Source organism: Microcaecilia unicolor, chromosome 6, assembly GCF_901765095.1.
Source record: "Microcaecilia unicolor chromosome 6, aMicUni1.1, whole genome shotgun sequence".
Lineage (NCBI taxonomy): Eukaryota > Metazoa > Chordata > Amphibia > Gymnophiona > Siphonopidae > Microcaecilia > Microcaecilia unicolor.
The window spans coordinates 87,361,956-87,386,750 of record NC_044036.1 but is presented as its reverse complement, the minus strand read 5'-3'; the positions used below and the strand labels follow the sequence as shown (position 1 = coordinate 87,386,750).

Here is a 24,795-nt window from a genome sequence, read left to right as displayed (position 1 = left end):
CTTGTTTTCACTACCTTCAGCGTTCTCTCCGGATTTGCAACGTATTGATATTTTGCCATTTTTTTCCTGGCTGCCATCCTTTTGGGAGGTGGAGTACTCGTTTTCAGCGGGTTTATCTTATTAATCCCGGTTTTCTTTTATCTTTTAAATCGGCTCCCGCGGAACTCCGCTATTAAGCCTCCATCGGGTCTCGTTGACGTCACTTCCTCCAACCTCTCTGGCTTCAGTTTCACAGCAGATGCTGTATTCCCCTTCATGGTTTGGCAGAGATAAAACCCACATCCCTCATAGAACCTGATTTTGGCTTGTTTCAAGGAACATGGTTGAAGTGATCCCTTACTTATTCTCTCACATGGGATGCTTTACTTGGGAGAGGAAAGAACAAAAGAACCTTACTTTTATCTTGCCTTTTCTACTTGAATCCTGTGTTTTGTACTGAGGCCTTCCTTCTTTTCAGGCCTTATTTATTTATTTACTAGTAAAAGAGGCCCGTTTCAGAGCAAATGAAACGGGCGCTAGCAAGATTTTCGTCGCCAACACCCCATCCCTCCCTCCTTCCCCATGAAGTTTGACGCTAGGGCGGGGCCCGGAGCGATTTCCCACCCCCCCCGCCTCCCTGCCTCCCTCCCTGCCAACCCCATTCGTTGTTCTGCCATTGCTCCACCCTCGAGGGCGGGGCCCGGAGCGATTTTGGTGGCTTCACCACCACGAACCTTTTTGAAGGAAGTCAGGGCTTGGCTTCACTGATGTCAGTGTCCTCAGAACGTTGAGGGTGAGTTTTATTATAGTAGATTGCATTTGTATCCCACATTTTCCCACCTATTTGCAGGCTCAATGTGGCTTACATAGTTTTGTTATGACATTATCATTCCAGGGTATTAGATACAATTAGTAGTGTGCAGAGATTGAGTAAGGGAAGAAAGAGGAAGTGATTAGGCGGGTGAGTATGTACTGTTTCTGTAAATTGTCACTGAAATTGGTCTATTTGGGGACCCTTTTTTTTTTTTTTTTTTTTTAAATCAGAGGTATTCCTGTACCTAATACCCTCCACTTATGGAAGGTAATATACAGTGGGGGAAATAAGTATTTGATCCCTTGCTGATTTTGTAAGTTTGCCCACTGACAAAGACATGAGCAGCCCATAATTGAAGGGTAGGTTATTGGTAACAGTGAGAGATAGCACATCACAAATTAAATCCGGAAAATCACATTGTGGAAAGTATATGAATTTATTTGCATTCTGCAGAGGGAAATAAGTATTTGATCCCTCTGGCAAACAAGACCTAATACTTGGTGGCAAAACCCTTGTTGGCAAGCACAGCGGTCAGACGTCTTCTGTAGTTGATGATGAGGTTTGCACACATGTCAGGAGGAATTTTGGTCCACTCCTCTTTGCAGATCATCTCTAAATCATTAAGAGTTCTGGGCTGTCGCTTGGCAACTCGCAGCTTCAGCTCCCTCCATAAGTTTTCAATGGGATTAAGGTCTGGTGACTGGCTAGGCCACTCCATGACCCTAATGTGCTTCTTCCTGAGCCACTCCTTTGTTGCCTTGGCTGTATGTTTTGGGTCATTGTCGTGCTGGAAGACCCAGCCACGACCCATTTTTAAGGCCCTGGCGGAGGGAAGGAGGTTGTCACTCAGAATTGTACGGTACATGGCCCCATCCATTCTCCCATTGATGCGGTGAAGTAGTCCTGTGCCCTTAGCAGAGAAACACCCCCAAAACATAACATTTCCACCTCCATGCTTGACAGTGGGGACGGTGTTCTTTGGGTCATAGGCAGCATTTCTCTTCCTCCAAACACGGCGAGTTGAGTTCATGCCAAAGAGCTCAATTTTTGTCTCATCTGACCACAGCACCTTCTCCCAATCACTCTCGGCATCATCCAGGTGTTCACTGGCAAACTTCAGACGGGCCGTCACATGTGCCTTCCGGAGCAGGGGGACCTTGCGGGCACTGCAGGATTGCAATCCGTTATGTCGTAATGTGTTACCAATGGTTTTCGTGGTGACAGTGGTCCCAGCTGCCTTGAGATCATTGACAAGTTCCCCCCTTGTAGTTGTAGGCTGATTTCTAACCTTCCTCATGATCAAGGATACCCCACGAGGTGAGATTTTGCGTGGAGCCCCAGATCTTTGTCGATTGACAGTCATTTTGTACTTCTTCCATTTTCTTACTATGGCACCAACAGTTGTCTCCTTCTCGCCCAGCGTCTTACTGATGGTTTTGTAGCCCATTCCAGCCTTGTGCAGGTGTATGATCTTGTCCCTGACATCCTTAGACAGCTCCTTGCTCTTGGCCATTTTGTAGAGGTTAGAGTCTGACTGATTCACTGAGTCTGTGGACAGGTGTCTTTCATACAGGTGACCATTGCCGACAGCTGTCTGTCATGCAGGTAACGAGTTGATTTGGAGCATCTACCTGGTCTGTAGGGGCCAGATCTCTTACTGGTTGGTGGGGGATCAAATACTTATTTCCCTCTGCAGAATGCAAATAAATTCATATACTTTCCACAATGTGATTTTCCGGATTTAATTTGTGATGTGCTATCTCTCACTGTTACCAATAACCTACCCTTCAATTATGGGCTGCTCATGTCTTTGTCAGTGGGCAAACTTACAAAATCAGCAAGGGATCAAATACTTATTTCCCCCACTGTACCTCTTCTGCTTTTATTTAGGTGCCTGAGCAAGAAAAGATCTATCTTATGATGCTCATTTCTCATAAGAGGAAATATTTTTTCACATAATGAATAGTTAAGCTCTGGAACTCATTCAAGAGGTGGTTACAGCGGTTAGTGAATCTGGGTTTCAAAAAGGTTTGGTCATGTTCCTGGCGGAAAAGCCCATAGTCTTCTATTGAGTCAGACATGGGGAAGCCACAGCTTGCCCTGTGATCAGTATCATAGAATTTTGATGCTATTTGGGTTTCTGCTAGGTACTTGTGACCTGGATTGGCCACTGTTGGAAAACAGGATACTGGATTAGATGGACCATTGGTCTGACCCAGTATGGCTATTCTTATGTTCTTATTACATCTACACTTGGTACATATAACCTGTCATCTCCCTGCAAGCACAATGCTCTCCCTGGGGTACGAGTCAAACAGCTTGTTGCAAGGCCATTCAGTGCCTCAAAAACTGTTTGAATTTTATACTGGACGCAAAATTTGACAGCCAATATAAATGGGTCAAAGCTGGTAATAATAGTCCAATTCCCTCCACTATAGTCTGCAGTTCTTATAGGCAGTCCAAATTACTTTCCAGAAGAGAATAAATAGTGGTGTGGAGACCACATCTCCATTGCATTCCTAATCTCTAAGTACCTAAGTTTAGGATGTTCAGGCCAGGGAGAGACTCCATCTTTTGGCAAAGTAGTTCTAAGAGCTGTTATAATTTCCATCTGCCCACTCTAGGTGGCACTTGGGTGTGTCCCACCTGTCTGGACTGTTCTGGATGGTGAAGGTGGTGAAATTTATTAGTTTCCTTTCCTTTAGTCCTGCTAGATCAATCTAGGATTCACTATGGGAAACCACAGCAGTCAAGAGTTTAGACTGACAAAACAAGAACGGGTGAAAATGGTTTTCATTTTCTTAACTTATTAGGACCTAATCTTACTCTTGGTTAAGAGTATTATCTTGTCCCTGGATTGAATGTAGTGGGAGGTATCAGTTTATTTGGTTTTGGTGGTATTTGGAAGTCAAAACAAATTTTTGTAATTTGGATTTTTTAACCTGGATTCTTAACTTTGACTTGGATATGCTGAAAGCACCACCGCCTCCTGTAAAAGGAAGGAAATCTCCTCTGAGCTTTCTACTGTTTGCTGTACTAATCTCGGACTAAAGGAATGGAAATGTAACAGATTAGTTTAAAATTAATCTTGGTTACCTCAGAGTAACCCCTGTGCTAGAAAACAGACCCAATTTTCTGTAGTGCCGGAAATGGTACACGCTGGGGGGGCAGAACTACCGCCGGTGCCCGCGTTAGACCTGTGGTAGATCCGGTTTAGCGCATGGCAAGCCTGTTGCCGAGTGCCAACCCTTTAGTAAAAGGGCCCCTTAATGTGAAATTATTCATTCTGTTGTGGTATGAACTATGTATATGCATTTGTAAACCACCTTGAGCTTTGGAAAATGTGGAGTATAAGTTTTTAAATAAAACAGTTTAGTTCAGGCTTGTCCAACCCCCAGCCGCCACCCTCATTTTTCTGGTCCACAGAAGCTTGGTAGAAACAGATAATTTCTCCGAGAGGATCTTTGTTTACCCACCATGACTTTATCTGACTGTGAGTTTGAGCTGAGAGGCTCCGAAAGTTTGGTTTGGTCCTGCGGTTTCAAGTCTTGCGAGACTTGATACCGCGAGACCAACCTGAACTTCTGACGCGGCTCAAGCTCAGACATTCACAGCAGGGATTCTTTTAGAGGAATTTGCTGCTGAAGTCAGGTGAGGCAAGAGAGGACTTTAAAATGACTGCATATGTTTCTGAAGCACTAACTTTGAAATGCATTCAAAGTATATTGTGAGGCGCTATGCTTCTCAGCCCAAATTGATCTTTATTGATATTTAAGTTAACAGCAGATTAAAAAGAACAAAAAAAATGGATCTGTAATAATAAAATCTTATTTGGGAGCATGTAAATCTCTTGAGGCTTAATTCAAAATTCTATTTTGATTTTTTTTTTTTTTAAGCTTATATAGTGAGTGTTTGGAACTAACCATTTCCACTAAAATATGTTTTTCCTTTTATGGTGTGGGGTAGCACAGGAAGGGAGAGAATGATGCTTCCAAATGCTTTGGAAGACTGAAAGAGTGTGCTTTTGGAAGGGAGCTGAAATTCCATTTGCCAGCCTTGTGCCCTCTGGAAAGTAGGGCAGGTGTATAGATGCTAACCTGCCCATATTTACCTCCTGCAGGTGGTTTAACATTGTTTTCTGAAGAATGTGTATTTTTGTTGTGTCTGCTAAATTTCGAATTTTATTACTCATATTTTTTTTTAATGCCTACAATAGAAGAAAAATACAAATGAGGACAAGGTGAATCACAGCAGCGTTATTCGGATCATAAATGTAATAACGGGGTCCTTCTACTAATTGAGAGAATGGGGGGGAATAGTCTGACACATGAGATCAGAAAACTATCTGTTCTTGTTTTTAGAAAGACATTTAAATATTTATTTCCTAGATGTTGAATTTTAAGACCATTTATGTATTTCTTTCAATTTTATTGTATTTTGTTATACATTTTTATAAGTAAGTAAATAATGCGCAATTCAAATTTTGTTCTGGGTGTTCTCAGAGTGCACGAGTTTGATTCTGAGAGAGTGTGAGTGCATGTGTACACACGTGTTTTGGCTCTCTCAATGTTACAAAATATAAAATGTGGCTCTGAAAGAGAAAAAAGGTTGGACAAACGTGCTTTAGTTGACATCGACTAATCTTGTTCTTTTGTTCCAGTTCAGTTTACTTATGTAATTCTCATCTGTTGTTATATCACTACCTCCCTTAGATGACAGCAGGACCTCAAATCAGTTAGATGACTTCCAGGAGTGCCTGTCAAAGTTCACACGCTACAATTCTGTCAGACCTCTTGCCACCTTGTCTTATGCCAGCGATCTCTACAATGGTTCCAGCATTGTATCCAGGTAAAGACTGCATGCGTCTCTGCAGACTTATTTTTATAGAGCGACATGCTTTGGGTGGTGGTGGTGCTTTGTTGTTTTTTTTTTTTCTGACTAGGTGGAAGATGGAAAGTATTTATGCATTAGGGGTTAAGAATATCTAGGGCAAAATAATTCTCTGAAAAGTTAATGCCACAGGATCAAATTTGGCATGGGGGAGAAACAGTGAAAAGACACATCAAGTTCAAAAATAGCCCACATTGAAAGGGGGATTTCCATAGAAACAGGCTCCATTGGAAAAAAAAAAGTCGGTTTATTTCAATGGAATAAGCTTTTCAAGCTTCTGTAGCTTAAAAATTAGATACAGTGAAACATAGATCTCTCACTACCCACAATTGCCCCTGACCTGCTCACTACCCCCTCATCAAAATCATCTCCTCTCCTCTGAAGTCAGAAGCACAGAGAAAGTACAGCTGCATGGAGGGGTTGGAAAGAATTCTATGAGTCGTGTTGTGCATGATTTCCCCACTGGTTAATACTAGCTATTTGTTTACCTTGTTAAATATTGCTACTTTGTGCTCTAAGAGCCAGGTGTACTAGAGGTTTTTCCTCGTTTTGGAAATAATTTTGTAATGAAGCATGTATGTAAAATATACTTGCTTACTTTTCCCTGTGCAGGTTTTGGTGAATTTTCAAAATGTATTTGCATACTTGTGTGTTAAATGCCTTATCTTGTTAAAAACCAGTCCAGATAAATAGGTTATGCTCCCCAATTAGCAAAGATGGAGGCAGAGAACACTGACTTCCAATAATATCACCAGCTTTAAAAGGTGTTGCAGCCCTGGAACTTGCCAGTATTGCTCTGTCTCCAGCAGATGTTACAGAGTGGTCTGGAGCAGAATGGATTTGTCTTGAGGCCTAGTTCCCTGTGGCCCATGGTGGAGCCTCTGGCCATGTGGGGCTCTCGGGGATCAGGCTATGGATCTTTGCCATGACGGAGTGGGGGGGGGGGGAGGTCCTTTTATTGTCCTCAGACCTTGGCTTGGTGCAGTTAGTGTGATATTGGTTCTGCAGGGCTCCAGCCATTGGTTTGAGTAATTCCCTTCCTTCCCCTAGGACTTCGGAATGCAGGTTCTAGTTTTGCTGGCGTCTGTGGCAGCATGATTTCATGGAGCCCGTGCTTTAGGTGTTAAGGGGCTCTTAAAGGTCCCTCTGGATACTCCCTTCCTCTCCCCCTTCCCTCTGGGTTCTGTTTTGTCTGTGGTTCTTCATTTTCTCTCTGTCCCTGTTGGAATAAAGTTTATTTAAAAAAAAACAAAAAAAAAACAAGGTTTATGGCATTATTAGTGGTGGGCAGGACAATGTTGGCAGTACCACTTGATTGATTAAGTCATGCATGCATATAGACAAAATATATGGAAGACAGTCTGTTCAATTAGTTTCCAAAATCCATACATAATAAAAACCTCAATATCATAAAACATTATTCAGTAGTGATCCATCTAACTAATGATCCACTATTTCTTATTAGAAATTCTCTACCCTCCCCCCCAGAGAAAAACCACTGTTCACCTTACTTTCACATATGAGAAAGAGCCATGTTTTTATTCATTTTCAGAAAGTGCCCTGATTTAGCTCCATTTTTGCTCCCCTATGCATCCCATTTCACCATATAGGTGCTGTGACTGAAAACATATACTTCCTCCACTGAACCCCCCCCCCCCCCCCCTTCTCATTTTTATGGAAGGGACCACCAAGCAGTAATCCTCTACAGATTCAAACACCTAACCTAGGCAGTATTTCTGCAGTCTATTTGCTAAATACTGTGGGCATATACTATCTGTTGTATGGTTACTTTTGTGATGCTGTTTGCTTGCTCTGTACACCATATAAAGAGGATTCAGAGAATGCAATAAGTTAAAGCAAAGCCAAGCAAACACCCTATACCCTCTTTAAGAGGCTTGTGTACGTACACTTCCTTGGGTGAACTGAAGCAACCACTGCCTTGGAGACCATCACTAATGAACAGAGGGGTGAGAGGCGAAGAGGCTTGTATTCTAGCAATCCTAGCAGGTGGGCGGGAGCATCAGGGCTACCATGTGGTAATTGCAGAATGTAAATATTGTATTAGGTTATTTGAAGACATTTATTTTCTTTAGGATTATTTCTCCACTCTTTATTCTCCATCTCCCCTTCCTTACTCTTACCTTGTTCGTTGCTTTTCTCAGCAGTTTCTGCTGTGGGTTCTTTTCTGTTTAGTAATGGAGATAAGATTAAGATGGACCTGTATTGTCCTTCGCATCATAACTATAGTAGTGGTCAGTGTATATAATTATGTTGTGGAATCTGTAGACTGTACAAAAAAGGGTGACAGCTCCTGCACAGAGCACACAAAGCGAGCACCGGCTGGTCACACTAACCAAAAATAAAACCCTGCATATGATCTTTAAAACTCTATTTTTTGCGGCTGTTTCCTAGTTGGTTAGCTTTATTAAAATTGAATGAAACTCAAGCAGGAACTCTGAGCTGGAAAGGAGGATCAAGGAAATGGGAGTGCTCTGTAATAAAGAAAATATGGAACAAACAGTGGCCCAAGGCAATAAGAAACTTTCTACTGGGGGGAAAAAGTGGTGTTCAAAAGTATAATATCTGAGTAAGCTTAATTTCCCTTTATGAAAAAGAAAGTAGACTATTCTGATATGTGAAACATGAGCACATCAGATCTTTCTTTTAAGGGATGTAGCTGTGGAGGACTTTAGGTAGGCAGGCTTTGCTCCTCTGGGTGTATACTGCTAATGTAACATGCTGTATGCCATCCAAAAGAGTCTAACTTGAAAATTAAAAGTAGCCGCCCCTTCGATTCAAGGTTTATTTGAGTGCTGTGGACCTTATTGTGTTCTGTGAAACATGTCGGAGAAAGCCGTGGAAGGTGGGGGAATGATCTTGGTGCATCTTCTCACTGACAAGATTCTTCTCAGAAGACACGTAGGACATGCAGCACTCGCATGTGGGTGACATCATCCACAGAGCCTGCCCAGCGTTCAGTTTTCCAGAAGCCTTTGGCAAGTCTGACTATTCATGTACGCGCGTGCCTTCCCGCTTGCGCAATCTGAACAGGACCCGCAGTTTTGTCCGTGGAACAATGAAGACATATCTTCTCTCTCCTGCTGTGTGTATTTTTTCTTAAGTTTCTTCTTGCTTTCCTGCTCTTTTTAGAAGCGCGGGACCATTTTTATTTAGCCCCTTTATTTTCAAAGTTTCCATATTTTTCCATGATTCATGTCCTCCTTAAACCTGAGCTTGCAGCCGTAGTTTTAAAAAAAAAAAATTTTTTTTTTTTTTTTACAGTTTTGCAGCTGGTTCAGGAGCCAACAAGAGGAGGAGGAGCAACAATTCTAGACCTAGTCCTTAGTGGAGCGAATGATCTGATGTTGCTGGGGCCTGTTGATAACAGAGATCATAATGTGATCAGATTTGATATAAGCTGTGGAGTAAGTACCGTGAAGATGAGGCTTCTCACTGGCCTCTGGCTCCCAAAAAGGACTCCAGCCGGTCTCTTCCCAGTATCCTGAACACTCCAACCTCAAGATCCTGGGCCCCTTTTTCATTCAGGGTGAGCTCCAGGGAATATGCAGATTAGATGCAAATTACTCAAGTCCAATACAGCATATTCATCAATCAGCTCTTTATTCCAGCCCCCTGGGGTACACTTCTTTCAGCTTAAAACACTTTCCTGCTTCCAGCTTAAAACATTATCACAAGCTTCAAACACTTTCACAGATCTTCCCACTGAGCCTCACACCCATAGACACCTGGGCTCAGTGCTAACAGCCTTCTGTCCTCCAGCCCTTGGCTGCTAGTTCCATGGTCTTCTTGCACAGTTCTATATACAATGGATTAACACAACAGTCTCTCTAGAGCCTAGCCAGTACCTTCAGGGAATCCTCTTTCCCCAGCCGCCAGCTCTCCAGTTCCTTTCTCTTCTCTTTCTCCTTTTCCTTTCCAAACTCAGGCAGGTATAAAAATGGGTGACTAGCTTCTACACCCCTTTAGGCTCTTCCCCCTAATTCCAGGCAGGACCCAGCCCATAACAACCCTCACCTGTTTCCAACCCAGGACTCTCCCAGGTCCTAGCGACCTCCATCTAGCCTTCTCCTACTGGCTCCTTCTAGTGACTCATCCTAAGCATAAGCATTTCCCCCCATTCCTATGGGAACAGCACCACCCAGTGGCCTACCCAGGATAGGACAGCCCCTTATTTTTCACAGTACACACAGGAAAGCCAATACATTAGCATATAACTTTCAAAAAGGAGACTATGATAAAATGAGAAGAACGATGAAAAAACCCCAAAAGCTTATATGTGCAGCTGCGAAAGTCAAAAATTTACATCCGGCATGGATGCTGTTCAAAAATACCATCCTGGAAGCCCAGGCCAAATATATTCCATATATTAAAAAAGGAGGAAGGAAGACCAAACGACAGCTGGCATGATTAAAACGTGAGGTGAAGGAAGCTATTAAAGCTAAAAGAAAATCCTTCAGAACTTGGAAGAAGGATCCAACTGAAAATAATAGAAAACTACATAAAGAATGGCAAATCAGATGCAAAGCACTGATAAGGAAGGCAAAGAGAGACTTTGAAAAGATTGCGTTGGAGGCAAAAATGCATAGTAAAAACATTTTTAGGTATATTAAAAGCAAGAAGGTGGCAAAAGAATTGGACTGCTAGGTGACCAAGGGGTAAAAGGGGCACTCAGGGAAGATAAGGCCATAGCGGAGAGATTAAATGAATTCTTTGCTTCGGTCTTCACAGAGGAAGATGTGGAAGAGAATACCGGTGCTAGAAATTTATTTATTTATTTATTTATTTATTGCATTTGTATCCCACATTTTCCCACCTTTTTGCGGGTTCAGTGTGGCTTACAATATAATATGAATGATGGAAATATAATTTGTTACAACTTGGTTATGGATTACATTGTGAAGAGTTATGCGAGACAAAGTATCGTTAAGGAATATAACAATGGAACAAAACCTTGAAACATTGGAAGGAGACAACGGGAAGCTAAAAGGGCAATATTAAGACACGAAGATATATGGTATACATATTTCTGTGAGTAAAGGTATGGGTGAGGTGAGATTACGGGGGATGAGAGTTCAGCAGTGGATGTATTGATGCATTAATGAACGGTGAGTATGGACTTTATGTGTTGGTTTTTTCCGTAGATTTTTTTCAAAAAGATGGGTCTTCAATAATTTGCGGAAGGAGGTATTCAGTGCTGACAAGTCAGAGAAACTGAATCAAATCTCTGTAAACCTGGAAAATGTAATGGGGCAATTTGATGAATTGAAGTGTAGCAAATTTCCAGGACTGGATGGTATACATCCCAGAGTATTGATAGAATTGAAAAATAAACTTGTGGAACTATTGTTAGTAATATATGTAATTTATCTTTAAAATCAAACATGGTACCGGAACATTGGAGGGTGGCCAATGTAACACCGATTTTTAACAAGGGTTCCAGAGGTGATCCGGGAAATTACAGACCATTGAGCCTGACATCGGTGCTGGGCAAGATGGTAGAGACTATTATAAAGATCAAAATTACAGAGCATATTCAAAAGCATGGATTAATGAGACAAAGTCAACATGGATTTAGTGAAGGGAAATCTTGCTTTACCATCTACTACATTTCTTTAAAGGGATGAACGAACATGTGGCTAAAGGTGAGACAGTCGATGTGTTTCTGGATTTTCAAAAGGCGTTTGACAATTACCTCATGAAAGACTCCAGAGGAAATTGGATAGTCAGTGGTCCTAAGTCATTCAGATTACTGCAATGGAATCTATGCGGGATGCATGGAACAACTAACAAAAAAAATCCAGACCACCCAAAATACAGCAGCCAGATTGATATTCAGCAAGACACGCTTCGACAGTGCCAAACCCCATCGAGAAAAACTGCACTGGCTCCCAATCAAGGAGCGGATCGTCTTCAAAATTTGCACTCTGGTCCACAAAATCATATATGGTGTAGTCCCGGGATACATGATAGACCTCATAGATCTACCAACAAGAAACAGTCGGTTCTGCTAGATCATACTTAAATTTACACTACCCAAACTGCAAAGGCTTGAAATATAAAACAACTTACGCATCCAGCTTCTCCTACATAAGTGCACAACTATGGAATGGCCTCCCAAAAGCTGTGAAAACAATCTATGACCACCTTAGCTTCCGGAAATCCCTGAAGACCATCTTGTTCAAAAAGGCATACCCTACTGAGCCAACTTAAATGCCTGAATCCAGCAACACAACGAAACCTAAGCCCGTAACGAACAGTATATAACTCTTCTTCTCTATGATTCTCATGACGTATCTGTAACACATGAACATCTTTGATAATAACATCACTTTATATTTGTTTTTCATTGAAGGTGACTAACGCCTCACGGTACTATGTAAGCCACATTGAGCCTGCAAATAGGTGGGAAAATGTGGGGTACAAATGTAACAAATAAAATAATAGTCATAGAATAGAAGGTAGTGTTCTATTGTGGATTAAAAATTGGTTAAAGGATAGAAAACAGAGAGTAGGGTTAAATGGTCAGTATTCTCAATGGAGAAGGGTAGATAGTGGGGTTCCCCAGGGGTCTGTGCTGGGACCGCTGCTTTTTAACATATTTATAAATGATCTAGAGATGGGAATAATTAGTGAGGTAATTAAATTTGCTGACAACTCAAGTTATTCAAAGTTGTTAAATCACAAGAAGATTGTGAAAAATTGCCAAATGACCTTGGGAGACTGGGCATCCAAATGGCACATGATGCTTAATGTGAGCACAAGTGCACAGTAATGCATGTGGGAAAGAGGAACCCGAACTATAGCTACATGATGCGAGGTTGCATGTTAGAAGTCACCGACCAGGAAAAGAATCTGAGTCATCGTTGATGATACTTTGAAACCCTTTGCTCAGTGTGCTGTAGCAACAAAGAAAGCAAATAGAATGTTAGATATTATTAAGAAAGGAATGGAAAATAAAAATGAGGATGTTTATAATGCCTTTGTATCGCAACATGGTGCTACCACACCTTGAATATTGTGTTCAATTCTGGTCACCATATCTCAAAAAAGATATAGTGGAATTAGAAAAGGTATAGAGAAGGACGACAAAAATAATAAAGGAGATGGGACGACTTCCGTATGAGGAAATGCTGAAACAACTTGGGCTCTTCAGCTTTGAGAAAAGTTGGCTGAGGGGAGATATGATAGAGGTATATAAATACTGAGTGGAGTGGAACGGGTAGACGTGAATCGCTTGTTTACTCTTTTTCCAAAAGTACTAGGACTATGGGGCACACAATGAAGTTACAAAGTAGTTAATGTAAAATGAATCTGAGAAAATATTTCTTCACTCAGTGTGTAATTAAACTCCGGAATTCGTTGCCAGAGAATGTGGTAAAAGCAGTTAGCTTAGTGGGGTTTAAAAAAGGTTTGGTTGGCTTCTTAAAGGAAAAGTCCCTAAACCATTATGAAAATGGACTTGGGAAAATCCACTGCTTATTTCTAGGATAAGCAGCATAAAATGTACTGTTTTGGGATCTTGCCAGGTACTTATGACCTGGATTGCCCACTGTTGGAAACAGGATACTAGGCTTGATGGACCTTCGATCTGTTCCATTATGGGAATACTTATGTACTTATGATTTCGCTGTGGCTATCTTCCCTGTTATGTCCTAGAAACCTTCCAGTGGGTTTAAGCGGTGTACAGACTGTGCTAGGACCCTTTTTAACATAGTAGATGATGGCAGGTAAAGACTTGTGCAGTCCATCCAGTAAGATACTCATAGCATAAGGTATGATGTGATACTATATATGCATACTTGATCTTGATTTGTCCTTGCCATTTTCAGGGCACAGACTATAGAAGTCTGCTCAGCACTGGCTTTATTTCTCAATTAAAGGTGTTGCCATCTAATCACCGATAATGTTGATTGGTTCCATTCCTTCTATACAGGATTTCTTTGTGTTTATCCCACGCATTTATGAATTCTGTTACAGTTTTCATCACCACTTCTCGTGGGAGGGCATTCCAGGCATCTGCCATTCTCTCTGTGAAAAAGTACTTCATGACCTTATTCCTGAGTTTGTCCCCCTGCAACCTCATGTCCTCTAGTTGTGCCACCTTCCCCTCTCTGGAAAAGGTTTGTTTGTAGATTAATACCTTTCAAATATTTTAAATGTCTGTATCGTGTTTGTGATTGATCCTTACAGTGTATGTATAAATAAACGTGTGCCTAAGCTGTCTGAGCTTGACTATAAGTCTTTTTGCTAACTTTCTAAACTCGTATAAATCTGAAATCTCTTAATAGAATCCCCTTTTAGTTTTTTATATAACTTCTGACCTAGTAAATGAATGAACCTCAGTAACAGTGTGTGTGGTCTAATATAATCACTGTTCCTCTTTCATCTGCTGTTTTAATCATGAGTCTTAATGAAGGCTTTTTATTTCCAGATAAGTTAAATCTGTGTTCTTCTGAGGTTCATTTTTCAACATCACTTTTCAACATCACTTAATTTCTTAAAGGTCAGAATAATAAGATGAGTATTTTTCCAATGCATTTTGATTATATACCTAAGTGGTTTACAACGTAAGTAACAGTAAAGGGAAGAATGAGTACCTCATTTTGGAATGACCTCCTCTATACATGATATCCTCTCAAAGGCTTTCAGATTTTTTTTTACCTAGAGAGCTGTTTTCTGTATGAGCTCTGTCATATATCACCCATCTATGGGGCCTTGTATCTTGCTGTCCACAGAGAACATCTGCTACATTAAATAACTTGATAAACAGGGTAGGCCCTTATTGATGATTTCCACATAATACCTTAAGAGCATAAGCCATGCTTAGTCAGACCAAGGTACATCATTCCCAACTTCCTTTTCTGGCAGTGGCAAGTCCAGGTCACAGGTACTGAGCAGATTTCAGAAAGCTGAACAGGGGCTCTCCTTACGTATGCCTTGCCCATATTTTTATTTCAGGTTTTTCCTCCAGAGACATGGTCAAACATCTGTTGAATCCATTATGTTAGTCACCTTGAACATATCCTCTGACAACACATTCCATGTCTTAGTTATGGTCTGCATGAGATGGTACTTAGTTTCATGGAGTGTCTTCTTGTTTTGGTGTTTGAAAAGTTAATCAACCATTCTGTATTTTAACTTCACTTATTTTATAAACGTCTGTGTTATTCCTTCTGTTAGAGGCTGACCGAATTTTGTTTTAGCTTCCGTGCCAAAACAGCCTGAAATCTGGATTTGGCCATGCATTGGTTTCGGCCAGCAATGCCAGTATATTTTTGACTGAAACTGTACCTCCCTGCTCCAGCAACCACTCTCTGATGCTCTCCCACCACCTGTAGATTTTCTCTGGGCCTGCCTTTGAGGCCCTGGTGGTTTTCAGGCAGGATCAATTGTTCCTGCTGACTCCGCAGTCAAAATGGTTGCCTCAACTTCCTGTAGCACCCTTGTTTGCTTTGGGAGGTTGTGGTAGCCATTTTCAGATTGGAACAGGCATGGGCAAGAGCAATCCCTAGTCGCTTCTGCCCGTGCCACTTCCAATCTCAAAATGGCTGCTGCAACTTCCTGGCTGGGGTAGGAACAACTCAGGATCACTCCTGCCCTGACGAGGCCAGACCACTGGACCACCAGGGCTTTGAAGGTGGGCCTGGGGAGGTGCTATGGATGGGGGGAGGGCAGTACTTGTGGTCGCAGGGGAGGGGATGAGCTATCTTCTGGGGGCAGATACTGGCCCAGGGAGAGGGGGGGGGGGGGGCGGTTTTGGCCATAACAGATCAGTGAATTTCAGCCATACATTTGGTTTCAGGTGCCCTCTACCCTTGTCTTTTCTGCATGCTTAAGAGCCCTCACTTAGCCTTTCTTCATAAGGGAGATTTTCCATCCCATTTATCATTTTTGTTGCTCTTTTCTGAACCTTTTCTAGTTCTGCTCTATCCTTTGAGGTGATGCAACCTGAAATACACACAATACTCGAGTAGTAGCACCAGGAGCCTTTATAGAGGTATAATAATCTCATTTTGTTCTAGATTATTTTTCGAGAAATCCCTAACATTTTATTTGCTTTTCTAATAGCTGAGGCACACTGCTTGAAGGTATGCATAAAAATGTTTGTTGGCCAGTGGATATCTCTTTTTTTAGGTATTAAAAGGCAAAAATTGATTTGGGTACTTCATTAAAAGATTTTCTGTAGTTGTTAATCTGTTAGCCTTTGCAGCATATTATGTATCATGAATGTTAGATCTATTATTAAGTCGGTATTCCTCATCAAAATACCTAGTATGCTTTAAGTAAGCTACAGCAAAATATGTCGTTAGCTACTTTGTTCTGTAGCGGACTGGTATGTGACTGGCTAGCATGATTTATGATGATGTAAAATAACTAGCAAATGGTCTCTTTTCCTGGCTTGTTTGCAAAGGGTTTACAGCAGGAGAATTTGTCCACTTATTTGTTGGTTTATAGTGATTTGATTTTAGTTGGCTCAAATGCTATCATTTAATGGTTGACTATTAAGTAAATTTGTGGGTTCATACTAATTTCCCTTCTGATTTTGTTGGCCTGTGTGCTGCTTTTTAGTGACTAGCTGGTTTTATGCTTGTAAAACTTCTCACAAGAAGGAATTGGTACAGAAGATTTGCAACATAATTCCTGTATGCTGCTGCTTTGCTTTTGGCCTGCACTTCAAGAGAAGCATAGTAATAGTAAATAACAGCAGATAAAGACCCAACTCTGAACTGTAGTACAATTACTATACAATTACTGTGTACATTGAACAGATGGAATAATAGTGAACTAATTTTATACAAATGAGAGTAGACTATCGGTGTAATTATGTGCTGCTACCAAGTGCTCACCAGCACTTATAAATTTGAATGACATATTATGAGCTCTCATTTCTCTATTTGTCACTGATAAAAACACACATCATCAGGCTCCTCTCATACTTTTATACTGCAAGTCCATCTAATGTGCTCAAACATTGTATTGTGTACAAAACATATATATGTGCAGTTTCAAAATAACCTCCGATGTCCTAAATTCTTTATAAATAGTCCATTTAACTTCTCAAAAACTTGCAATTTAACTGCTGCGTCACATAGGTAGAAGAGAGCCTGATGTGTTTTTATCAGTGACAATTAGAGCTCACGGTTCATCATTCCAATATAATTGCAGGTGCTGGTGAGCACTTGGTAGCACTGAGTATTCTACCAATAGCTAGTCACCTCTCATTTCTATAAAATGATTTTACTGTTATGTCATCTGTTCAGTATGCTATTCTATAGTAATTGTACTGCAGTTCAGAGAGTTGGTTTTGGGTTTATAGTTATTCTCTCTGTTTTTGGTGTTCGTTGTGGGGATTATTTTTAAAGCAGATAAATAACAGGGTTGTCCATCTGGTCTGCCCAGAAAGGTGGCCAGGGTTGCACCTGTTGTTTTATGCAAGTTATTCCCCTCTTTGGTCTTCTTCCCTTTTATTTGTGTGACTCGTTTGTTTTCCTTTGAGTAGTAAATCTTTAGTCATTTCCTGTGTTAGTCTGAACTGGAGAGCTAAGCCTCTATACCCAGGAATTGGTCTTGTCTCTGTCCTAGGCTGACTGCAGGAGAAGATCCTTCTCAGTTTATTTGGCTTCATATATCTATACATTGACCCGTTTCATTCTTGGAACTACATCCTCTGTTACTGATTTACTTGGTTATTGACCTTTTAAGACCCTTTGAGAAGACTTTCCATTGATGTTGATATACCATTGTGTATAGCCTTACTCTGGATCTGGAAAAAATACTGTGCTGTTGTGGTACCTACCCTAGGCGAAGAAGTCTTCCATCACTGATGCTCATGTGCCTGAATGTTGGACTCCATTCAACCATGAAAATTGTCAGCCACTGCTTAGAAGAAATATGGGTGAGTGAGTGAATGTGAGCGAGGGAAAATGTGTAATATTTGAATGCATGGCTACCCATCTTTCTCCGAGGACAAGCAGTCTGCTTGTTCTCACGACTGGGTTGATGTCCACGGCAGCCCCCACCAACGGGAAAAAAACTTTGCGGGCGGTCCCGCACGCAGGGCACGCCCACCGCGCATGCGCGGCCGTCTTCCCGCCCGTGCGCGACCGTTCCCGCCCGTGCGCGACCGTTCCCGCTCAGTTTTTTTCTATTCCGCGCTGGAGAGAGCCGTGTTATTGTCTCTCTTTGTCAGCCCCGGAAACCGGATTGCGGCGTAGCCGCGGGTTTTTCTTGTTTCGCGTACGCATTTGCGTAGTCTTTTTTTCCTTAAGAACTAAAAAAAAAAAAAAGGTGTCCTCGTCGTTCCTAGCCGCGAGGGCGCTTCGTCGCGGCCTTGTGGCCGCGCGGTCGTTTCTTTTTCGGGTGTGCTTTTCACCGCCACCATCGACGACTTTGACCTCGCCGACGCGATTTTTCCGTCGATGTCCTCGAAGGTCCCGAGCGGATTCAAAAAGTGTGGTCTTGCCGGGGACGGGCTTTTGACTGGATCCATGGGAACATAGCCGCAATCAAAGTATCCGTACCGGACGACCTGCCAGTCGGGGGGGAGGTTGAAAGTTTTTCACCAAAGGTGGCCTCTCGTAACCTCCGACCAGTGGGTTCTCCAAATAGTGCGATGTGGATACACCCTAAATTTGCTCTCCACCCCGCCAAATTGCCCACCGGGAGCCCAATCCTTCAGCTCCCATCACAAGTGGGTACTTGCAGAGGAACTCTCCGCCCTTCTCAGAGGAATGCGGTCGAGCTCGTGCCACCAGGGCAGGAAGGGCGGGGATTCTATTCCAGGTACTTCCTTGTGGAAAAGAAAACAGGGGGGATGCGCCCCATCCTAGACCTGAGAGGCCTGAACAAATATCTGGTCAAAGAGAAGTTCAGGATGCTTTCCTTGGGCACCCTTCTACCAATGATTCAGAAAGACGATTGGCTGTGTTCCCTGGATTTAAAGGACGCTTACAGTCGCATCCCGATACTGCCAGCTCACAGACAGTATCTCCGATTCCGTCTGGGGACATGGCACTTTCAGTATTGTGTGCTGCCCTTTGGGCTCGCCTCTGCACCACGGGTGTTCACGAAGTGTCTCGTGGTGGTTGCGGCGTATCTACGCAAGCTGGGGGTGCACGTGTTCCTGTATCTCGACGATTGTCTGGTCAAGAGCACCTCAGAGGCAGGAGCTCTTTGGTCCATGCGGTGCACTATTCACCTCCTGGAGCTTCTGGGGTTTGTGATAAATTACCCGAAGTCCCATCTCCAGCCAGTCCAATCTCTGGAATTCATAGCAACTCTGCTGAATTCTCAGACGGCTCAGGCCTTTCTTCCCGAAGCAAGGGCGCAGTATCTTCTGTCCCTCGCTTCCCAGACCAGAGCGTCTCAGCAGGTCACAGCTTGGTAGATGTTGAGACTCCTGGGCCATATGGCCTCCACGGTTCATGTGACTCCCATGGCTCGCCTTCACATGAGATCTGCTCAATGGACCCTAGCTTCCCAGTGGTGCCAAGCTACCGGGAATCTAGAAGATGTCATCCGCCTGTCTGTCAATTGCCGCAATTCGCTGCACTAGTGGACGATTCGGACCAATTTGACCCTGGGACGTCCATTCCAAATTCCGCAGCCCACGAAGGTGCTGACGACTGATGCATCTCGCCTGGGGTGGGGAGCTCATGTCGATGGGCTCCACACCCAGGGACTGTGGTCCCTCCAGGAACAAGATCTTCAGATCAACCTCCTGGAGCTCTGAGCGGTCTGGAACGCACTGAAGGCCTTCAGAGATCGGCTGTCCTACCAAATCATCCAAATTCGGACAGACAATCAGGTTGTAATGTATTATATCAACAAGCAGGGGGGCACCGGATCTCGCCCCCTGTGTCAGGAAGCCGTCAGGATGTGGCGTTGGGCTTGCCAGTTTGGCATGCTTCTCCAAGCCACATACCTGGCAGGCATAAACAGTCTGGCCGACAGATTGAGCAGAGTCATGCAACCGCACGAGTGGTCGCTCCATTCCAGAGTGGTACGCAAGAGCTTCAGAGAGTGGGGCACCCCCTTGGTGGACCTTTTCGCCTCTCAGACCAACCACAAGCTGCCTCTGTTCTGTTCCAGACTATAGGCGCACGGCAGACTGGCGTCGGATGCCTTTCTCCTCCATTGGGGGAATGGCCTCCTGTATGCTTATCCTCCCATACCTTTGGTGTGGAAGACCTTACTGAAGCTCAAGCAAGACCACGGCACCATGATTCTGGTTCCCTCTACTTCTGGAGTTGTCCTCCGAAGAACCGTGGAGATTGGAGTGTTCCGACTCTCATCCTCCCATACCTTTGGTGTGGAAGACCTTACTGAAGCTCAAGCAAGACCACGGCACCATGATTCTGGTTCCCTCTACTTCTGGAGTTGTCCTCCGAAGAACCGTGGAGATTGGAGTGTTCCGACTCTCATTTCGCAGAACGACTGAGCGCTTCTGCACCCCAACCTTCAGTCTCTGGCTCTCACGGCCTGGATGTTGAGGGCGTAGACTTCGCTGCGTTGGGTCTGTCGGAGGGTGTCTCCTGGGTCCTGCTTGCCTCCAGGAAGGATTCCACTAAAAAGAGTTTCTTTTTCAAGTGGAGAAGGTTTGTCGTTTGGTGTGAGAGCAAGGCCCTAGAACCTCGTTCTTGTCCTGCACAGAACCTGCTTGAATACCTTCTGCACTTATCAGAGTCTGGTCTCAAGACCAACTCAGTAAGGATTCACCTTAGTGCGATTTAGTGCTTACCATCATCGTGTAGAGGGTAAAGCCATCTCTGGAGAGCCTTTAGTCGTTCGATTCATGAGAGGCTTGCTTTTGTCAAGGCCCTCCTGTCAAGCCTCCTGCAGTGTCATAGGATCTCAACGTCGTCCTCACCCAGCTGATGAAACCTCCTTTTGAGCCACTGAATTCTTGCCATCTGAAGTACTTGACCTGGAAGGTCATTTTCTTGGTGGCAGTTACTTCAGCTCGTAGAGTCAGTGAGCTTCAAGCCCTGGCAGCTCATGCTCCTTATACCAAATTTCATCATAACCGAGTAGTACTCCGCACTCACCCTAAGTTCCTGCCAAAGGTGGTGTCGGAGTTCCATCTTAACCAGTCAATTGTCTTGCCAACATTCTTTCCCAGACAGCATACCCGCCCTGCTGAACGTCAGTTGCACACATTGGACTGCAAGCGAGCGTTGGCCTTCTATCTGGAGCGGACACAGCCCCACAGACAGTCCGGCCAATTGTTTATTTCTTTTGACCCCAATAGGAAAGAGGTCGCTGTCGGGGAACGCACCATCTCTAATTGGCTAGCAGATTGTATTTCCTTCACTTACGCCCAAGCTGGGCTGACTCTTGAGGGTCATGTCACGGCTCATAGTGTTAGAGCCATGGCAGCGTCAGTGGCCCACTTGAAGTCAGCCACTATTGAAGAGATCTGCAAGGCTGCGACGTGGTCATTTTTCCACACATTCACATCACATTACTGCCTCCAGCAGGATACCCGACGCTACAGTCGGTTTGGGCAGTCGGTGCTGCAAAATCTGTTTGGGGTTTGAATCCAACTCCACCCTCCAGGACCCGATTTTATTCTGTTCAGGCTGCACTCTCAGTTAGTTGTTCTTCGTAGGTCAATTTCTGTTATTCCCTCGCCATTGCGAGGTTCAATTGACCGGGGTTCTTGTTTTGAGTGAGCCTGAGAGCTAGGGATACCCCAGTCGTGAGAATAAGCAGCCTACTTGTCCTCGGAGAAAGTGAATGATACATACCTGTAGCAGGTGTTCTCCGAGGACAGCAGGCTGATTGTTCTCACCTACCCTCCCGCCTCCCCTTTGGAGTTGCGTTTTACTCATTCCTTTGCTTGTCATTCAACTGAGCGGGAACGGTCGCGCACGGGCGGGAAGACGGCCGTGCATGCGCGGTGGGCGTGCCCTGCGTGCGGGACCGCCCACAAAGTTTTTTGCCGGTTGGTGGGGGCTGCCTCGGATGTCAACCCAGTCGTGAGAACAATCTCAGCCTGCTGTCCTCTGAGAACACCTGCTATACAGGTATGTATCATTCGCTAACTTGGAGAATGACAGTTCAGTGAAAAGATTCCATTGTAATTAAAAAGATCCATTTGTAGTAGAATAGTGATATCAAAATAGAAACTGGCATTGTTACTGTGTAAGGAAACATAAACATCATTTAATTTAAAAAAAAGTAATCCTTGTTTGTTTGATAAGATAAAAACAGTTGTATCATCTGATAGAACCAAGGGCAACTTTAACTAGAGTTAGAATGAACTAGGAATTCTTCTGGCTCATATTTAGCCTTTGTTACACAACTGAGTGCTGTAGGAATATCTTGGTAATTATTTGCTGTGTAACGTGATGGACATATTTTTCACAGGGGCCCTTTTACTAATCCTTGGCTCGAGTGCACAATGAGCTTTAGTAAAAGGGCCCCACAGAGAGGAAAATACATTTCAGTCAAAGGGCTTCTACAGCCTTTTCTTTTTCTTTCATTTTTACATTTTCAAGGTCCTAAACTATTAAAAATGAGGTTTGATGGCTTTTTGTTTTCAGATTTTAAACAATTTTCACAGGGAAAAATGTCTCAAATTCAGCTTGTCTTAAGGGTCATTCATAGTTTCTTTAGTTCATAGGGTTTTGTATCCTGGTTTCATTCTGTCTTGGAGATGCCAGTCCAAGAGGTAACAGTCTTTCCTCAGTGTATAAGCAGCCACTGTGGACTGGAATGCGGTTAACCAAGTGCAGAAGGCAGCAGCAGGAGCGGCAGCTTATGCATTTTTTTTTTGTTTTGGTTTAGTGAATGGCAGATGGCCTTTGTTGAATAAAGGTTACTTCATTTCTATTCTGCTACTGACCTTTTTGTTGACCAGTGAGCACTATAAACCTCAGGGAGTCTAGACAACAGCCAGAAGTAATTTGAAATTATAGTCTGGTGAGGAGGAATTCGTGAAGCTACATTGAGCAGATACTGTATGTTCAGCAGTGGAATACAGCCATTTTATTTCCCTTGCTATGCATCTTCATTGAGAACGTGTCTTTTTTTTTTTTTTTTTCTTTGTACAGTGTTTTAAGAAAGTTACTTGGAAAGTAGGAATTATTTGCTTAAGTTGATGAAGTTAGTTTTACATTCTATATATTAAACCATCAAAATGTAAATACATAGGGGCTCATTTTCAAAGCACTTAGACTTACAAGAAACTTTGTATGTCTAAGTGCTTTGAAAATACGCCTCATAGTAACATAGTAAGTGACGGCAAATAAAGACCTATACAGTTCATCCAGTCTAAACTCATTTTACATGGTATGTGATACTTTATATGCATACCAGAGTTTGATTTGTCCTTGACATTCTATGATATATTAATGACTACGTTAAAAAAGGAAACAAAATGCTTAAAACCACCATTTGAGAAGTAACATATAGTCAAAAAGCAAGAGATCCATAAAACAGAGGAACAATATTTTTAAATGATGGTAATCTTAATTTTCTTCTCATTCCAAGTCACAACCCAGTAGTTAAAACCTCATTTTCTTGGCTGAAATTAAATGCACGTATTTATAAACATAAGTTGTATCAAGAAATAATATTCTTTGCTTTAGGTGTCTCAACTGACCCAACAATCCTATTACTCTATAGCCTAACGTGTTGATGCATGTAGTTGGTTTTTAATTGCCTTTATTTGTGATAATACAGACATTGTACTATTCTGGCTCCACCATTATTATCCTCTGCTGCTGTTTTTTTTTTTTTTTTTTTTTTACAACTTTGTCAAGACCTCCCAAGGACTATCAATAACCACACCCTCTCTAAAAGACACTACACAATGTGATACCCGCAACCGATCCTTCTCCAGAGTAGCCCCATGCTCTGGAATGCACTCCCTGAAAGGCTCCAATTAACACACGACTATCTCTACTTCAGGAAGCCGGTAAAAGCTTGGCTCTTCAACCAGGCCTTTAATGGAAGAAGTAACTAACTTGTTAGTCTCACTCACACACATGGAGTGACATGGGCTGCACATACAGCTACAGGACATGTTTATACACTTCTACCCTAGTTGAGATATTTAACCATCTCTCTGACCTCATGTGCACCTTTCTTTAAATTAGTCGCCTTATTTTCTGATTCCTACTCTTACCTATCTATATATTAACCATCTCTCTGACCTCATGTGCAACCTTCTCATCTTACTTTCTAACTCCTCTTGCTCTCATACCTATCTATATGTTCCATCTTTGCTTATACCCTACACTTTCAATTAAAATGTTCTATTATGTGTTGTGTTGACATTGTAAGTAGTATGTGATGCTATACTTTGTATTATTTGAATATTTTTACTGCTGTAATTGTCTATTGCTCATGTTTGATTTATTCTTAATGTACACCGATTTGAATGAATTCCTTCAAAAAGGCAGTAAATAAATCCTAATAAATAATCCTGTACCAGGGTCGTATTTCTATCAAACATTATTACTTAGAAAGTGCCCTTTCCAGTAACATAGTAACATAGTAGATGACGGCAGAAAAAGACCTGCACGGTCCATCTAGTCTGCCCAACAATTTAAACTCATATGTGCTACTTTATGTGTATACCTGACCTTGATTTGTTTCTGGCATTTTCAGGGCACAGACCGTAGAAGTCTGCCCAGAACAAGGCCCACCCCCCAACCACCAGCCCCGCCTCCCCCCACCGGCTCTGCCACCCAGTAGTGGTTTGTTTGGTTAGAAGAATGAACTTCAAGCATGTGTGACCCTTCTATTCATAGCAGCCCTCTGTCTCTATTTTTTCTATCACAATTTTTATTGAAGTCATCTTTTCAAGTGTTTAGATGTTTTCATTGTGGTTTTTTTCTTTACATTTATTTTTTTTAAATCTTCATTTTGTTCTTTTTGGATGCCACAGAACTATGATGAAGGCAAAGCTAGGCTTCAGGCCCTGTCCAACCTGTGGAAGAAAGATATCACATTGATATCCATAGATGATGTATGTGCCAGTTGTTTGGGTTTAGACTATCACTAGGAGGACTGTAAGAACTGCAGACACATGTCATCATGACATCAATCAGCTTTTAAATGCGAAGGAAAACAAATCTTTA

The 24,795-nt window shown here is 42.6% G+C and overlaps 1 protein-coding gene across 1 annotated transcript in view; it reads left to right on the top strand.

Annotated features, from left to right (window-relative positions):
* COP1 (COP1 E3 ubiquitin ligase) overlaps window positions 1–24,795 on the top strand; it is a 478,504-nt gene that overhangs the window by 117,398 nt on the left and 336,311 nt on the right. The window contains exon 11 of the mRNA XM_030205657.1: window positions 5,506–5,641. Coding sequence (XP_030061517.1) covers window positions 5,506–5,641 — 136 coding nt within the window. The remainder of the gene's footprint in view (window positions 1–5,505; window positions 5,642–24,795) is intronic.